The sequence below is a fragment of the Lathamus discolor genome, chromosome 1 (genome assembly GCF_037157495.1).
Source record: "Lathamus discolor isolate bLatDis1 chromosome 1, bLatDis1.hap1, whole genome shotgun sequence".
In the NCBI taxonomy this organism is placed as follows: Eukaryota; Metazoa; Chordata; class Aves; order Psittaciformes; family Psittacidae; genus Lathamus; species Lathamus discolor.
This window is the reverse complement of record NC_088884.1, coordinates 39497159-39512447: the sequence shown is the minus strand read 5'-3', so window position 1 is coordinate 39512447 and position 15289 is coordinate 39497159. Positions and strand designations below refer to the sequence as shown.

Here is a 15289-nt window from a genome sequence, read left to right as displayed (position 1 = left end):
AGGATGTAAATGCAGGATCCTGGAAGTGGAGGACAGGACAAAGTGGATGTTTTAATAGACCTCAGTTTTAGCCTCAGTGCCTTACAAATGGGAGGGCCTAGGACATACAAGGCCTTTGTGGGAAGAAGCCATCAGACTTAGAATTTCTCCTGCTGAGACCAGAATTTGGCCTGTAGTGACTGAAGTTTTGGCCTTAGCTTTGAAAAATTGATTCATGATCTGTAAATGAACTTAAGTCCAGGAAACAATCGGGCAGCTGACTGGAAACTGCAGATGTGTTCTAGAAGTGCAAGGGAAGATTTTGCCACCCTGATAAGAAGAGCTCCCCATTTCTGATATCGGAATCCAACAGTAAAAAGTGAGCGGTTTGTGTGGGAAAGAGTAAAAATTTATCTTTAAAATGAATGCCAACCTTCATAACAAGATACCTCACGTTGCTCAGCTGAGCCAAGTGCTTCTGCAGTAGCTGTGCTGCGAGACGGGTTTTGCCCCTGCGCAGTTACATCTTAGCAGGAATGCCGCACTTCAGAATTACTCTCTCAATCTCTGTATTTCAGTTCCACAGAAGGTTTCTGGGCTGGAAGCCGGTGCTGGTGCCTGGCTGAGGTCTCTGCGAGTGAAGTGGCTGCCCCCTGCGGGAGACTGGGAGAGGTACCACCTCCTCCTGTGGAACCGCTCGGCCCTGGTGCTCAACACCACGCTCGAGAAGGACACCAGCGAGTACCTCATCCACGACGTGGGCCTCATCCCGGGGAGACAGTACAGTGTGGACCTCTTTGTGGAGAGTGGTGATCTGCAGAGCAAGACTAGCTGCACAGGGAGAACAGGTCAGTGCGCTTGCCCGGGAAGTATGAGTGCAAAGTGTTCAGCTGGGGTTTGTGGGCAATGAGAAAGAAAAGTACAGCGGAATCCACAGATTAATTTCACCATTAATGCAGGGAAAAAGAGCTCCCTTGTAGACAAGAGAAATAACTCTTCTTAGCAGTTCTGAGAAAATTTTCAGGGTTATTTTTGTGGCAAATACTTTGTTAATGAAAGCCTTAGGAATTATATTCTATATATGATATAGGATATTCTATATACTGTCATGACTGAAACATTACACTACATATGCAACATTTCACTGCGTATATTGTAGCTGATAGAGCAAGGCACATTGTTAACTTGCCTATCTTGATGTACATTACAAATAATTTAAGTTTGTAGTGTTACTTTTAATTGACACACCTAAGTGATTAGAACATGGTCCAATAAACAATATCCAGCTCTCGGTGTCTCTGCCCAGGCTGGAAGTCAAAACACAGAGCTTGCACCAGTTACTAAGAAGGAGCAAAACGGCTCCTGGTAAACCCAGGACACTGCTTGACCCACAGTTAGGTACATAATGTATCTATTATGAAGCATAGGTATTAGGCCCCATTCTGTCTTAATTTTCTGTTATATAGATCAACGGTCTTGGAAAGTGAGTTGTATTTCAGTGTAACAGGGACAAAATAAACAGATGCCCTCTGTGTGTATGTGTGCACACACAGAGAAATTTACTGTTTTCTTTCCTTCATACCACTGTAAGTTTGGAGTGTCTGCCAACTTGACTGAGATACGAATCAGTGCAAAATCAGTGTCACTCTGATCAGGTAATTTGCATGCTTGTTTGTTACAGCTAAATTGGTGTAGGTCTGGTTTACGGTACAAATGTTTTATATTGCTGTTTAGCACCCACACTTCAAGAGGAAGCTCACTGACTTTCGCTGCTTTTCTGTTCGTACTAAAATATGTATCCTAACACAAGCTTAAACCTAAGCACTACAGCCATAATGCGGAATGTTGCTGCTACAGCCCTTTACTGGAAGAGTAGCACAAATACTAGGTTTGTAACACTGGCTTCTTAGAAAAAGATAAAGAATATCCTCTTGATTACAAATACTCTGTTGCTGTTACAATTCTTTCTTACAGAACAGATTCCTTAACAGCAGCTCGAGATACGGAATGTGTGTTCACTACAAACTCCTGTTCTCACTGAGATATTTGTGTACTTTTACAGCTCCAGAGCCTGTTCTCCAGCTCCGTGTGAAACACGCTAATGAATCTTCACTTAGTGTCATGTGGATGACCCCTGTTGCAGAATGGGACAGCTATGTGGTTTCACTAGGAGACAGGGATCTTACTGTCATCAAAAAAGGGCTTGCAAAAGAAGCTAAGGAATTCACTTTCACTGACTTGGTACCTGGAAGAAAATACACAGCCACAATCACTACTATTAGTGGGAGTTTAAGCAACTGGACTTCAGTGGAAGGAAGAACAGGTACCATCCTGTCAAGCTATTTTAATCTTTATTTCTGTTGACCATTAACAACTTTGTTTTGTAGTGAACTGAATGAACTGTGTCTAAATTTCCAAAGTATTATATTTATGTTTGTTTCCTTGGTAGAAAAGTTATGTTTCCAAGTCTCTCATTTCTGACTGTCAGTTATCTTGCAGTATTTACTTAAGGTTTTGGGGAAATGGATATGTAATTCCTGGCAAAACAGGTTTCTGAAATACTGTGTCACGTCTGATCAATCTACGTTACCGCAAGTTTCCATATAAGAAGAACAATTTTCACTGGGTGTCTTCAGGAAGGTCATTTCCTTGATTCAGAGCATTCATCATCTTTAAAAAAGCCAACCACCACCACACAGGAAAATATTGCTTTAGGGGAAACATTGCAAGGTTGACAGACACAAAACATATGTGGCCTTGAAAATGTATTTTGAATCTGTCTGCTCTTCTGATTGCAGAATCTGTGTCTCTTACTTAGGATGATGGCTATGATACAAGGAAGGTCCTATTCCCCCTCCCGCAGGGTGCTAATTTTGTGCATGTGTGCAAGTTATAAACCATATGTGTTGCTTTACTCTGTTTGACTTTTGCATTCTCCAGTGCAGGCAAGTCTTAAAATGTAGCTCTGGTCTGGCACAGCACAGGGAAAAACAAGCTGCTGGTGTGAATCTAATCATGCCTATGGCTTGATAGTGGTCCTTAGTCAAACGTTCTAAGTCCTTCCAAGGCCTGAAAAGTTTAACTTACACTTTCATTTCTCTGCTGTGTGATTAGATAGCTGGGATTTCACTTCCTTCTGTCTTATGCCCCTTTAGAAGGCCTATTTAGGCATAAAGGTTACAGTGTCCCGCTTAACTAGTATGAATCAGGCAGGGATATCATGTCACTATTACATTCAAAGTGATAAAGAATTAAAATCAATGAATTTGATCATAGGTATTAATAAGCGTTCCAAGCCTCTAAATCTTCATTGCAGTAGGACAGCTTACTAGGCTTGCAAAATATTGCTGTAAATATGACAGAAAAAGGTCTTACATGCATCCTAGATTGGTCAGCTTCTGATGAAGCCTGAGGTATTACTAAAAGTGCCTGTACCACAGGAATGTGGCACTTCAGTGTCTTGTTAGAGCTTTCTGTATTATGACAGCATTATAAAACAGGTGGGATTTTTTGCATTTTTTTCAGCTATGTGCTTTACTTTCTAGCTTTTGTTAATGATTGCTAATCAAATACCGTGTGTGCAAAAAGGCTGATATAAAACAAGAGAAGAAGCTTGCAATCACATTCTGTAAAATAAGAGCGTGCTTTATTTCAGTTGTGCTTGGTCATGGAAGCAGCACTACTTAGAAAGACGTAACTGTATTTCCTTGCTTTGACCAAATACTGTCAAATAAAAAAAAATGAGGTAAAATTTGTGCAAGGTGCTACATTCCTTTTGTTCTGTCCTTTTCATTCTTGTCCTGGCTAAGTTTACCAGCTTGTATTTAGATAAATGTTACTTTTGGGTTTTTAGTCTTTTGATGCTAGAAAAGTTAGTGTCCTGCAAATCTTCTGATGTAAAAAGTAAAACCAAAACCATCCAGTTACCTCTGAAAGTAAAGGGTCTGACACCTCTGAGGTATAGATGACTGTGCTGGTGGTATTCAGGAAAATAGTTTGCCATTTAACAGGAATGAGAGATAGGGTGTAGGAGAAGAAATGGAGTCTAATAGGAATGAGAGATAGGGAATAGGAGAGGAAAGGGAAAATGAAACTCACAGTATTTTAAAGTCATCAAAACCCCAAGTGACTTCCTAAATTGTTGGCTTTTGTTTAATGGTATTTATAAAATTCTGTCTCTTCCAGTTCCCTGATCTTGAATCATTGTGGTCTGACTGGGAAAAGCTGTGCTAAAGCCTGAAAGACCTTTCTGTGCCTTAGATAGTTTCCCATAGACCACATCCCATCAGACAGGAAACAGTCCACAGTTAGATTATTTTTAGTCCTGTTGAGTCTGGCTGCAAATTGGAATGTTCTTTTGATGCACTTCCTCAATGTGACTAAACTTGGGTTATTTGGGGGGGGGGGGGTGTGTTTTGTTTTATTTATTTTGTTTCTCCTCAGTAACATTATGACAATTTTCTTTTTCTTTGCAGTGCCAGCCCAAGTGACAGGTCTGACCGTGGCAAGTCAGGGATCAACCAACAGCTTGTTCACCAACTGGACCGGAGCACTGGGAGATGTAGACTCATACCAAGTGCTACTGATTCATGAGAATGTTGTCATTAAAAATGAGACTGTTCCCAGTGAAACCAACAGATATCACTTCTATCCCCTGAAACCCGGAGGACTCTATTCAGTTGTTGTCACCACTGTCAGTGGGGGAATATCTTCAAGGCAGACGATCACAGAAGGGAGGACAGGTAAAAAGGAAAATACCCCAGCATGTGTTTTATCAGTTCCTAAAAGCTGAATTTGTTAAAAAGAATGGTCTTGTGATTAAGCCATTGCACTGAACATTCAGAAATACAGGAGTTTCAGCCATATAATTCCTGTATGTGACCTCAGGCACACTGTGGGTCCAGATTCACGTTAGCATAGCTCCCTAAGGAACTAACTGCCCTGCCTACACCATGAGCTCAGTACAGCAGGATCATTCTGTAGTGAAGACAAAAATAGGCCCTGAGAGCGATGTACAGCTGTGGTAGCTGAATCACCCCTAGAGGGACTTTCTTGTTCCATTGACTAGATGGCAGCATAGGGTGATTGCTCCTTACGTGTGCAAATTAGCTGCCTAAAGGTGCATGATAAATTTATGTCTCAGCCTCTTACGACCCATTCTTTTCCTCCAATCCAACATTAAAGAATGTCCACCAGGGTTAATGACTCATTATGAAGCCCTTCTATACTGCATAAGACAGGCTTTACTTTTGCATCAAATTCTGTAAGTGTAATGACTCATGAAATGTAATACCAGTCCTTTGGATATTTAAATAGAGGGAAATATTGATAGCACAGTGCAATTTCACCCTTTATGTGAATTTGGCAAAGGCTGGGCATTCTGCAGCTTGCTCCAGTGTTCTTCCTGAACTATTTTCAGGTTAAAACAACAACCCAAAAAACCCCAACAAACAACAACAAAAAAACCCAACCCCACAATTGCAGAAGAATAACACTAAAAGGCCTAAAATACATAAACATATTTTGTAAAATCTACTTTTTTTTTCACTCTGACAGCTGATGGCTTGTCCCTCTAACTGAGATAAGTCAGTTCAGTCAATCAGAGTCCAGTGAAAATGTGAAAGTTCATTGTGATTAAGGTCTGCTTCATTCTGGCAGTTCTGTACCTGAGTGAAGGTATTTCTGGCAATGCCGAGCCTTTGATCTCACCCTGCTGCTTTGAGAGACAAATTTCATTCATGTTTTGGCCACTAGGCGTCAGAGAACTCATTGTAAATGACACATTCTGCTGTGGGCCTCAACTTCATGCAAGCCTTAACAGTTATTGCTGCTACTGATGAATGGCAACTTGAAAGGATAACTCATCTCCTGGGACTTTAGAAGTGCCGAGATTGTGCCACCAAAGGCAATTTCCTTCACTGTATTCAGAAAAGCAGACAAGTGTTGCTGAGCTTCTCAGGAGTCCCACACTGCTTATTTTGCAGGGCGACATTCCAGGCATTCTGACAACAATAGGAATTGGGTAGTTAAAGCTCTCTTGGTTTTTCCTCTTTGTTGTACAGTTCCTTCCAGCGTGACTGGAGTAACAGTAAATAACTCAGGTCGAAGTGACTACCTCAGTGTTTCTTGGCTGCCAGCTTCTGGAGATGTAGACAGTTATTTGGTAACACTCTCTCACGATGACCAGATTGTTCAGACTCTCACCGTTTCCAAATCCTTCAGTGAATGCTCCTTCAGCAGCCTTACTCCTGGGACGCTTTACAATGTGATGATAACCACGAAGAGTGGGAAGTATGAAAATTACTCCTTCAGCCAGGAGCGAACAGGTAAAGAGAGCCTCAGAGTAAATCCAGTCACCATAATGACTTTGTATAGCCATTATCAATGATCTATCAGTATCTAACCAAACTGGGATGGGTGAGTAGGGATTGCAGGGTCAAACTACAAAATTAAAGCTTTACAGTCTTAGTTTTATTCTTAATCCCCTAGTGCTGTTTTATGTCATATAAAATTACTTTAGCATGAATAAGTCACGTGTCAGTCCTTGTGAGTAAAAATAAATCATGTATCAATTTTAGCTCAAATAATTTTCTTGCTCCTAACGCCTCTAGTTGGCTCTTCAAAGTATATCCTATAGAGCATCCCAGCCACCCCAAATTACCCAAGTACTGAAAGAACAGGATAGATTAGGCTAACTACTAAAGTATTTGAAAGGTGTCACATAAATGAATAACACCCATGTCTATGGTTTCGTTGATGCAGTGTTCAAGAAGGTTATATCAGGAATAGAAAAGTTTCAGAAGAGGGTGGCAATAATGATGGAAAACCTCTTAAAACTTCCTCAAAGTTTGAAAAGACTCAGACTTTACACTTGGTAAACCAGTAAAATGGAAGGAAGATGGTAAGGGGTGTTAAAATGACAAAGAGTGTAAAGTTAATGCAATTTTAGTCTTCTCATAATGTAAGTGAAAATCCAAGAGACAGCCATTTAACTGGGAAGCAAATTCAAGATTAGTGCGAACCTGTGGAACTCACTGCTATAAGCAAAGCTGACCAAGTTCCAAAAGACCAAAAACTGGAAAGGCAAACCATTGTTACATGACATAAAGCAGCCTGGAAATGGCAGTTACTATTTTAGAGGCTAGGGTATTGCTTAAATCCACATTGTGGTCTTTTTGCAACTTCCTCAGAAAAGCCTGGTAATTACCACAAATATAGTCCACTACAGAAGCTCCTGTTACTTGAGGAAGTTACTGCTTTCTGAATCTTTAATTGTGTTTTTTTCTTTCAGTCCCTTCAAGTGTTCAGGGACTTACTGTCAGCAATTCCGCCAGAAGTGACTACTTGAAGGTGTCCTGGTTACATGCCTCTGGATATTTTGATAATTATGAAGTGATCATCAAGAACAACAATGATTTCATCCAAACAAAAAGTGTCCCAAAGGACGAAAATGAATGTGTGTTCACTAATCTGGTCCCAGGGAGGCAGTACAGTGTCACGGTCAGCACAAGGAGTGGAAAATATGAAACCAGTGAAAGAGTCTATGGCAGAACAAGTAAGTAAACACCCTGGAAGCATCTTGAGACACTCCAGGATTTTTTCTGTTTACCATAGCTGGCCTAAAAATCTCATATGATTGTAACACAGAATGTTGGGTGTGACTCTTTGAATGTGCGTCATTCCAAATACTTATTTAATTTATGACCAGTGTTTTAAGTTACAGACATACGGAACATGAAAGAAGAGATCAGTGCTGTGAACTTGGAAAGTAAATCATGAAATATGGAAAACTGAAATAAGAGTTGTACAGATTTTCACATAAAGTTAATATTTATGCTTAAACTATGCCAGAAAGTACACGACAGTTTTTTTCTGGTCATGGAAATGTATAAGGGAAAAGAAAGGCTAGACCTCACACTCCTCAAATTACCCCAAGAACTGGAGTCGGAGAGCATGGGGCAGGAGTGGTAAAGTGACTAGCTGTGAGCCAGGAAGGACCTGAATGCGATCTGCCTGTCTTCACCTAGCATTACATGTAAGCTAATGAGCCATGCTAAGAAACTGAGTTTATTAACACAGATATAGCACTGGGCAAAAATAACTGACCTGCATCTGGCAGGAATTTGGAACTGTGCAGAGGGGTGCTACAGCATATAGATGGATTGCCTCGGGTCTCTGCTAGCTCAGGCCTCTTTGTACAAGATTTGTTGTACATGCAGATCCTACTCAACTTTTGTTGGCTATGCAGATTCTCGGCAGGCTCCATTATTACACATTTATTATTTTTATGCTGATAGTTTGTGGACTCACTGTTATGAAATGGGACTTTCTGGGGTTTGATGCACTGCAAACCACAGACAGCAGCCCTTGTGAATAAGTGCAATCTACTGCTTCTCCTAGGGAACTGAATGAAAAGTTTTAGTGCTGGAGCATGGCATCAGAGCTGTTATCTTTTTCCTGTGATCTGTTAATAAGTACTGAAAAGTTTTCTGTCTTTCTTCAGTGCCAGAGTCAGTGAAGGAACTGACTCTTAGTAATAGGAGCACAGAAGATCTGCAGGTAACTTGGTCAAAGGCTGAGGGTGATGTTGATAAGTATGAGATTCAGCTGCTCTTCAATGATATGAAGATCTTCCCACCTATTTTCCTTGGGAACACCATTGAGGAGTATTGGTTCACAGCTTTGACGCCAGGACGTCTATACAAAATTCTTGTCTTGACCATCAGTGGAGATGCGCAACGTGCTACTTTCATAGAAGGCCTGACAAGTAAGAAATAATTTGGTATTTAGAGGAAAGAATGAGGCACGTAAAATTAAGGGTGAACCATGATCTTATCTGAGCTCCTGTAATACTGGCACAATGATGGCATATCTCATTGAAAATCACACTAGTACTTAAGCCAAGTTGATCTGTGCTTAATAAATGTCACAGCTACCAATATTTGATATTTGGCAGATAATCGAATTTGTTGCATAGGAATAGTATTGAGATGTCAGTGTTGGGTTTCTGTTATTCCCATGAATGCCGGTTGTTTGCTTAGTGTCTCTAGCTAAATAACTTAAGCTGTTTTACACCTCTTGTTTACCCCCCTGAAGTGAATGGGTGTGATTATAACTGCAAAATGGCTAACTAACTAAGTGTACATAAAGAGCTCTGATTTTCCAAGATGTATCTAAAGCTTCATTTGGAAAACAGGGGGGTTACCCAGATAAAAGAACGTAGCAGCTGCTTTCTGTTTAACTTACATTTTATTTACTTTTGTTCCTATAAACTTATAATTGCTTTTCTAAAATGGCACAATCCTACACAAATGTCTTCAGCTTTACTTGCATTTGTCCATGAGTGAAATTACTTGTAAATGGATGCTGTTTGTCCTTTGAATCGTCTGCTGTGGCCATAAAAAAAGTAGGAATTTGAAAGTCTGAATCAAACAGGAAGTATGTGAGCAGGTACCTTTCTGTTCCCTTTTTCTTTTCCAGTTCCAAGCATGGTCAGAAACATTCATGTGTCCCCTAACGGCATGACAAACAGCCTGAAAGTGAGCTGGACTCCTGGAAGTGGAGATGTTGATTCCTACACAGTGACTATATTTCAGCAAAACCATCAGCTTGATTCCCAGAGTGTCTCCAAACATGTCTCTGAGCACATGTTTCACAAGTTGGAAGCTGGGGAGCAGTACCGGGTGGTGGTGCAATCTAACAGTGGCACTTTGCACAACAGCTTAGCAGCTTTTGGGAGAACAAGTACGTTTCTTTTGAGACAAGGCCAAGTTGCATTAAATCTTCCCAGAAGCTGAACCTTATTAATAATGTTTATGAACATACTATTGGGCTTGGGGATTCTAAGATTTGTGACAAGTTTTTTTCCGAAGGAGTGTGAGTCCTCACTCTTGCAAACACCTAGACATGGCTCTGTTAATAACAGATCTGTCGTGTTTACCTGGGTGAATGCATATGTAATGCAAGTCCCCAGCCCAAAGTGCCTTCATAGGATGCATGCAGTTCCATCGCCTCTCAGGCCTGTGCCTGTACCAATCTGACACATATCTTCAGGGCTCCATTTAATCAAATATTGTTCATTTTAACAGAGATAGAATCATAGAATCATAGAATAGTTGTAGCAGAGCGTGTTGTATGGTGGAGGTTTGTTGTACAATGTTCCGCTGCATGTTGGAACACAGGGAACAGTGGAACACCCTGGTTTCCATCCATCTTCTCTCCAGCACCTGGGTGTGTCTGCTGTGGCCTTGACTTCTGTGCAACGGCTGCTAGCTAGCGTTTTCTATTCTGTGCCATTACTTTGCACCACTTCTTTATTTTTCAGTTCTTTTTCACATGCCTTTAACTGTTCCATCAGCTCATCTCACTCTCCTCCCTCTTTTAATGATAATATGTACCTATTGCTCCTCCATGCCCAGTTCAGATGTTCATGACGCTCTCAAACTTCATCTGATTGTATTTATGTCTAGGAATTACTTTCTTGGGTAGACACATGCACAGGCATTCCTTTCCCACAAGTGAACGCGCAAATGAATACAGATATTTTCTATTAATTACTTTATTCATAGTTGTGTATTGAATGTGTATTGAATGATCTGTATTTCACCTAGTAATGCTCTGCCTTTAATTGTTGCTTCCAGTTCCAGCCTCAGTCCAGGAATTATTGGCCCATCATGCTTACAGCAGTCATTCCTTGTTAGTAACCTGGCAGAAAGCTCCTGGTGTAGCTGAAAGATATGACATTCTGCTCTTGAACGAGCAAGGAATCCTCCTGAGCAACAAATCAGAGCCAGCTACTGCCAAACAGCACAAATTTGAAGATTTATTAGCTGGCAAGAAGTATAAAATACAAGTTTTGACAGTTAGTGGTGGCCTCTTCAGTAAACGAGCAGAAACTGTTGGGCGAACAGGTAATTAGAACATTTCTGTGTATTTATAGTTCCCTCAGTCAGATATCATTAAATACATGAATCATCTTTATATCTTGATTCTGGAAAGATTGAAGTAAGAAGAGACTCCAGATATTTATACATGATTTTTCCTTGGTATGTGAATCTGAAATTGTTAACGTAATAATGTGGCCATGGTTCATAATAAGGATATTAAACCAGAGTGCTGAATGCTTTCTTCAGTCCATCTGTTGTGGAACTATCTGAATGCTTTATTGTCGTCAAGTTTTTACTTCACAATCTCAAGGCTTTTAGCACAGTCTTTACTCAGTGAAAGCTTCTTGCAGAAACTAATGGAAAGGTCTGTGTGAGTGCAGGCTGGAGAACCAGGCCTGCTGAGAAATACAAACGTTGTCTTGGAGAGACTCAATGGCACCTCGTAAATGCTTTCCCCTTGCTTCTGAAAGTTGCTGTTGACGTTACTTAGCTACTTGTGGCTTAATTGAAATGTATTCCAGACATGAGTTGTTACTTTATTAAAGCTTCAGCTTAGTGGCCAGACATTTTGGTATTTACCCTTGCATTTATTCTTCTTTTCAGTTCCAGCAGCAGTTACAGATCTGAAGGTCACAGAGAACACCACTGACCGACTGTCCTTCAGCTGGACTACCTCACAAGGAGAGCTTGATTCATACGACATCTTCCTGTACAACCCAGACAAGTCCCTTCATGATAGGATTTCAGGAGAGCAGCACCTCCAGCAGTGTTCATTCCAGAACCTGCGGCAAGGCAGAATGTATCGAATGGTGATCGTTACCCACAGTGGGGACCTCACTAACGAGTCGTCTGTCTTTGGAAGAACAGGCAAGAACATCTAAGAAAACCATCTGTCTCTGGTGTGATGCTCATGGGGTACACCAGTGAGCTGGTCTGAATCTGCTGTTCACTTTAGATTAGAGAAACTATTAGAAATATCAAAATGGGCTCTCATACATGAAAAGCATTAGACAAATGGGAAGGTAATTTTTGAATGATGTGGTTACAAGAGGAAAATGGAGCAAAGACCTTTACAATAGTTCCCAAGTACTCAGGTCAGGAGAAGAACATCCCAATGTATGCTGCTTAAGCCTTAAAGGAAAACAGCTTTGTCCTATCCTAAAAGCATGGTCTATGAGTGGAAAAGACCAAAAGGCAAAGCAAGTAAGGTTAATGGGGATCACAATCTACCAGTAAATAAAAGTTGTTGCCCCTAGGGAGCTCTGGCTGCAGATCTGTATTTGTTCAGCCACAGGTGGGAAGCAGAGATTCCTAAGCAGCTTTAGCAACCCTGATGCTCTGTGAAACCTTTCTTTATCCTCTGAGGCACTGTATAGTAACCCTTATGTAAGACTGCCTCTAGATAGTGGTGTGCTTTCTTCAGCTACCTCAGAACTGGATGTTTGCATACACTGAGTGGGAAAAAGCTGCTTAACATTTGCAAAAGTATCTATTACAAACATTTCAGCCTCCTCTGGGGACAGTGGCATTTCAAAATAAGAAAGGAAACTATTGAGGTACACTTCCTGATGCTTCCTAGCTTTTTGGCCAACTGTGATGGCTGTCTGGTTTATTACATGGCTGTCATTACAGGCTAAGTGTAAGTTTGGCTGGATTTTGTTGCCTTTCCTTGCCCTAAGGATGTTCTACATAAAGTAATATTCATCCCCTTTTTTTTCAGTACCAGCCGCGGTTGTTGGTCTCAAGGCATCCAACCGAAACATGACAGACAGTCTGTGGTTCACCTGGGGTCCAGCAGCAGGAGATGTTGACTTCTATGAGCTGAATCTTTACAACCCAAATGGGACACAGAAAGAAACATGGCAGAGGAAAGACCTGAAAGAGTGGCATTTTGAGGGGCTCATTCCTGGCAGAAAGTATACTCTAGTTGTGGTGACTCACAGTGGTGACCTGATCAACACAGCAAATGCTGAAGGAAGAACAGGTAAAAACCACAAAAGCTTTGGGATTTTTGTTTAGTCCCATCTGTCAGCATTCATATTAGCTCACAGCTACGCAACGCACTTGTTCTGTGGGTGGATTTAGTGTAAGAGTCACTGAAGGTGTAAAGATAAAGAATGTCCTTAAGGGTATTAAACCAATGGACTGTGATTTTATTCAGAGATGGTTTTATTTCAAAGGCTCAGGGATATGTAATGTCTGTGAAAGTCACCACCATCAGCACAGGTGAAGTGATTAGCTGTGTACACAGGATAATATAAACAACTTTGTGATACATGAAGAAAATAATGTATGTTTCATTTTATGTCTTGCGTAAAAATTTTGTAAGAATCTCTTTATTCCCTTCCCTCTTCTCCTCCCCTTTCTGTGTAGCACCCAGCCCTCCTAACACCGTGTCATTCACTGATGTTGCAAACACTTCTTTATCAATCACTTGGCTGGGTCCTCCAGACTGGACAGACTACGATGATTTTGAGTTGCAGTGGCTTCCAAAAGATCCCCTCACAGTGTTCAATCCCTACAGCAGCAGCAAATCAAAAGTACGCATCATCTATGGCCTGCGACCAGGAAGACTCTATGACTTCAGTGTCAGAACTGTCAGTGGTGACAGCTGGAAGACATACAGTCAGTCTCAGTTTGCAAGTGTGAGAACAAGTAAGTGAGAGTTTCCATTGCATGCTAACAGTCACCTGGAGAAGATGCAAAAAAATCTCACCAGTTCCTTTCACAGTCAGTAACTTCCATTAGTGAATTTATGGATGATGGTGATGAATTCATCTAGATTCTAAGCCCTTGCTGTGTGCAAGGTCAACCGTTGATTGAAAATGGACACACACTTACAATCTGCACATCCAGAGTGGGGCTGTTTGGGTGCGGAGCCTGAATCAGTCAGTTTCAGGGTAAAATAAGGCTGAATATCCAAACTTCTCTGACAGTAGGTTATTGAAATAGGCAAAATGTTTCTGAACGATCGGACAGGAGAGATGAATGAAACCCTGCTGTACTAGATTTGAAACTGAAATCAGTGTTGCACTGCTCTGCATTTCTGTCCGTGTTTGTAGACCTGCATAATCTCTAGCTGTCTCTATCAACCTCAGCAGCAGGCTGATTTGAAAAAGTGACCTGGAATTGTAAAAACAACTGAGCCTTGGCAAGCCCTCATGTCACCTGGGGTGGGATTCAGCTCCAAATTGACATCTATGTTTAGTAAGCTTAATAGCAGTACTCCATTCAGCATATTTATTAAAACAAGAGACCTCTTTCACCTGTATTTAATCACTTAAATGTAGATGTTTGCCATCTGAAAGTGAAATCTATTTTTGTTATGTGACCTGCTGTATATCATGCTCTGATATTACATAGATAAAGTGTACTTCTGTGATATGTTTTAGTAATATGGCCATACCACATGCTAGCCAGGAAAACATAAAAGTCATGAGATGACAGTATCAATATTGATTGGTTCTGTTAACCACATGTAACCTCAAAATAAGTTGTAGCAGAGTTCTAGAAATCCATTGCTTTGCAGTGGTGTTGTTTGTGTTAAGACTTCCGCAAGTAGTTCTATTTGCTTGTTTTCACAATTAATGACTGAAGCTTCACAAACCCAGTGAGGCTGATGTCACTAGATCTGATTTCAGATGGCTAAAATGAGTTAGCCTTGCCTAATAATAATAATGCAGCACATATTTGCAGGAGAGGTAGGAATTCTGGTTCCTAGCCTCCTGCTCTGATTAAATGGTTGTGTAGAATCTAAGGGCTCTAGGGTGAGCAGAGCAGGTGCTCTGAGCAGGATGATGCCTGTACCTTTTCCCACTAAGCTTCAATTTCTCAACATTCCTCTAGAACCAGACAAGATACAAAGTCTTCATTGTCGACCCCAGACCTCTACTGCCATTGCCTGTTCCTGGACTCCTCCTGATTCTGACTTTGATGGGTACAGTGTCGAATGCAAGAAGATGGACACTCGTGAAGTGGAATTTTCTAGAAGGATAGACAAAGACAAATCTCTGCTTAATATCATGACTCTTGTTCCCCACAAGCAGTACCTGGTGTCCATCAAGGTGCATTCTGCAGACATGACAAGTGAAGTCGTTGAAGACAGCACCATCACAATGATTGACCGTAAGTGTAATTCAGAGTTGCTGTGAAGGGGGGTAGTGAGCAGCAGTAAAGGAATTGCTTGTGTTGGTTAGACGGCAAAAGGAATTCTGAACTCCATAGTTGCCAGTGTGTAGTACTAATAATCCGGCAGCCAAAATAGAGTGCCTGTCCTTTGGTCCCTGTTGTGACAGACAATGCAGGATTTTAACTATGTTGCCTCTCATTATATTGCCAGACCTGCTTATTTGGAGAAACTTTAAAAGTTATCCTGTCATTCTGATGTTCAACACCAAAGATGTCCTCATTGTACACCTTTAGCT

The 15289-nt window shown here is 41.0% G+C and overlaps 1 protein-coding gene across 3 annotated transcripts in view; it reads left to right on the top strand.

Moving 5' to 3' along the window:
- PTPRB (protein tyrosine phosphatase receptor type B) overlaps positions 1-15289 on the top strand; it is a 66814-nt gene that overhangs the window by 26171 nt on the left and 25354 nt on the right. For all 3 annotated transcript variants that reach the window (XM_065668948.1, XM_065668957.1, XM_065668967.1), the window contains 12 exons: positions 558-827; positions 2042-2302; positions 4455-4721; positions 6042-6305; positions 7271-7534; positions 8483-8746; positions 9460-9723; positions 10620-10889; positions 11469-11732; positions 12586-12849; positions 13239-13520; positions 14712-14990. In XM_065668948.1, coding sequence (XP_065525020.1) covers positions 558-827; positions 2042-2302; positions 4455-4721; positions 6042-6305; positions 7271-7534; positions 8483-8746; positions 9460-9723; positions 10620-10889; positions 11469-11732; positions 12586-12849; positions 13239-13520; positions 14712-14990 — 3213 coding nt within the window. The remainder of the gene's footprint in view (positions 1-557; positions 828-2041; positions 2303-4454; positions 4722-6041; positions 6306-7270; positions 7535-8482; positions 8747-9459; positions 9724-10619; positions 10890-11468; positions 11733-12585; positions 12850-13238; positions 13521-14711; positions 14991-15289) is intronic.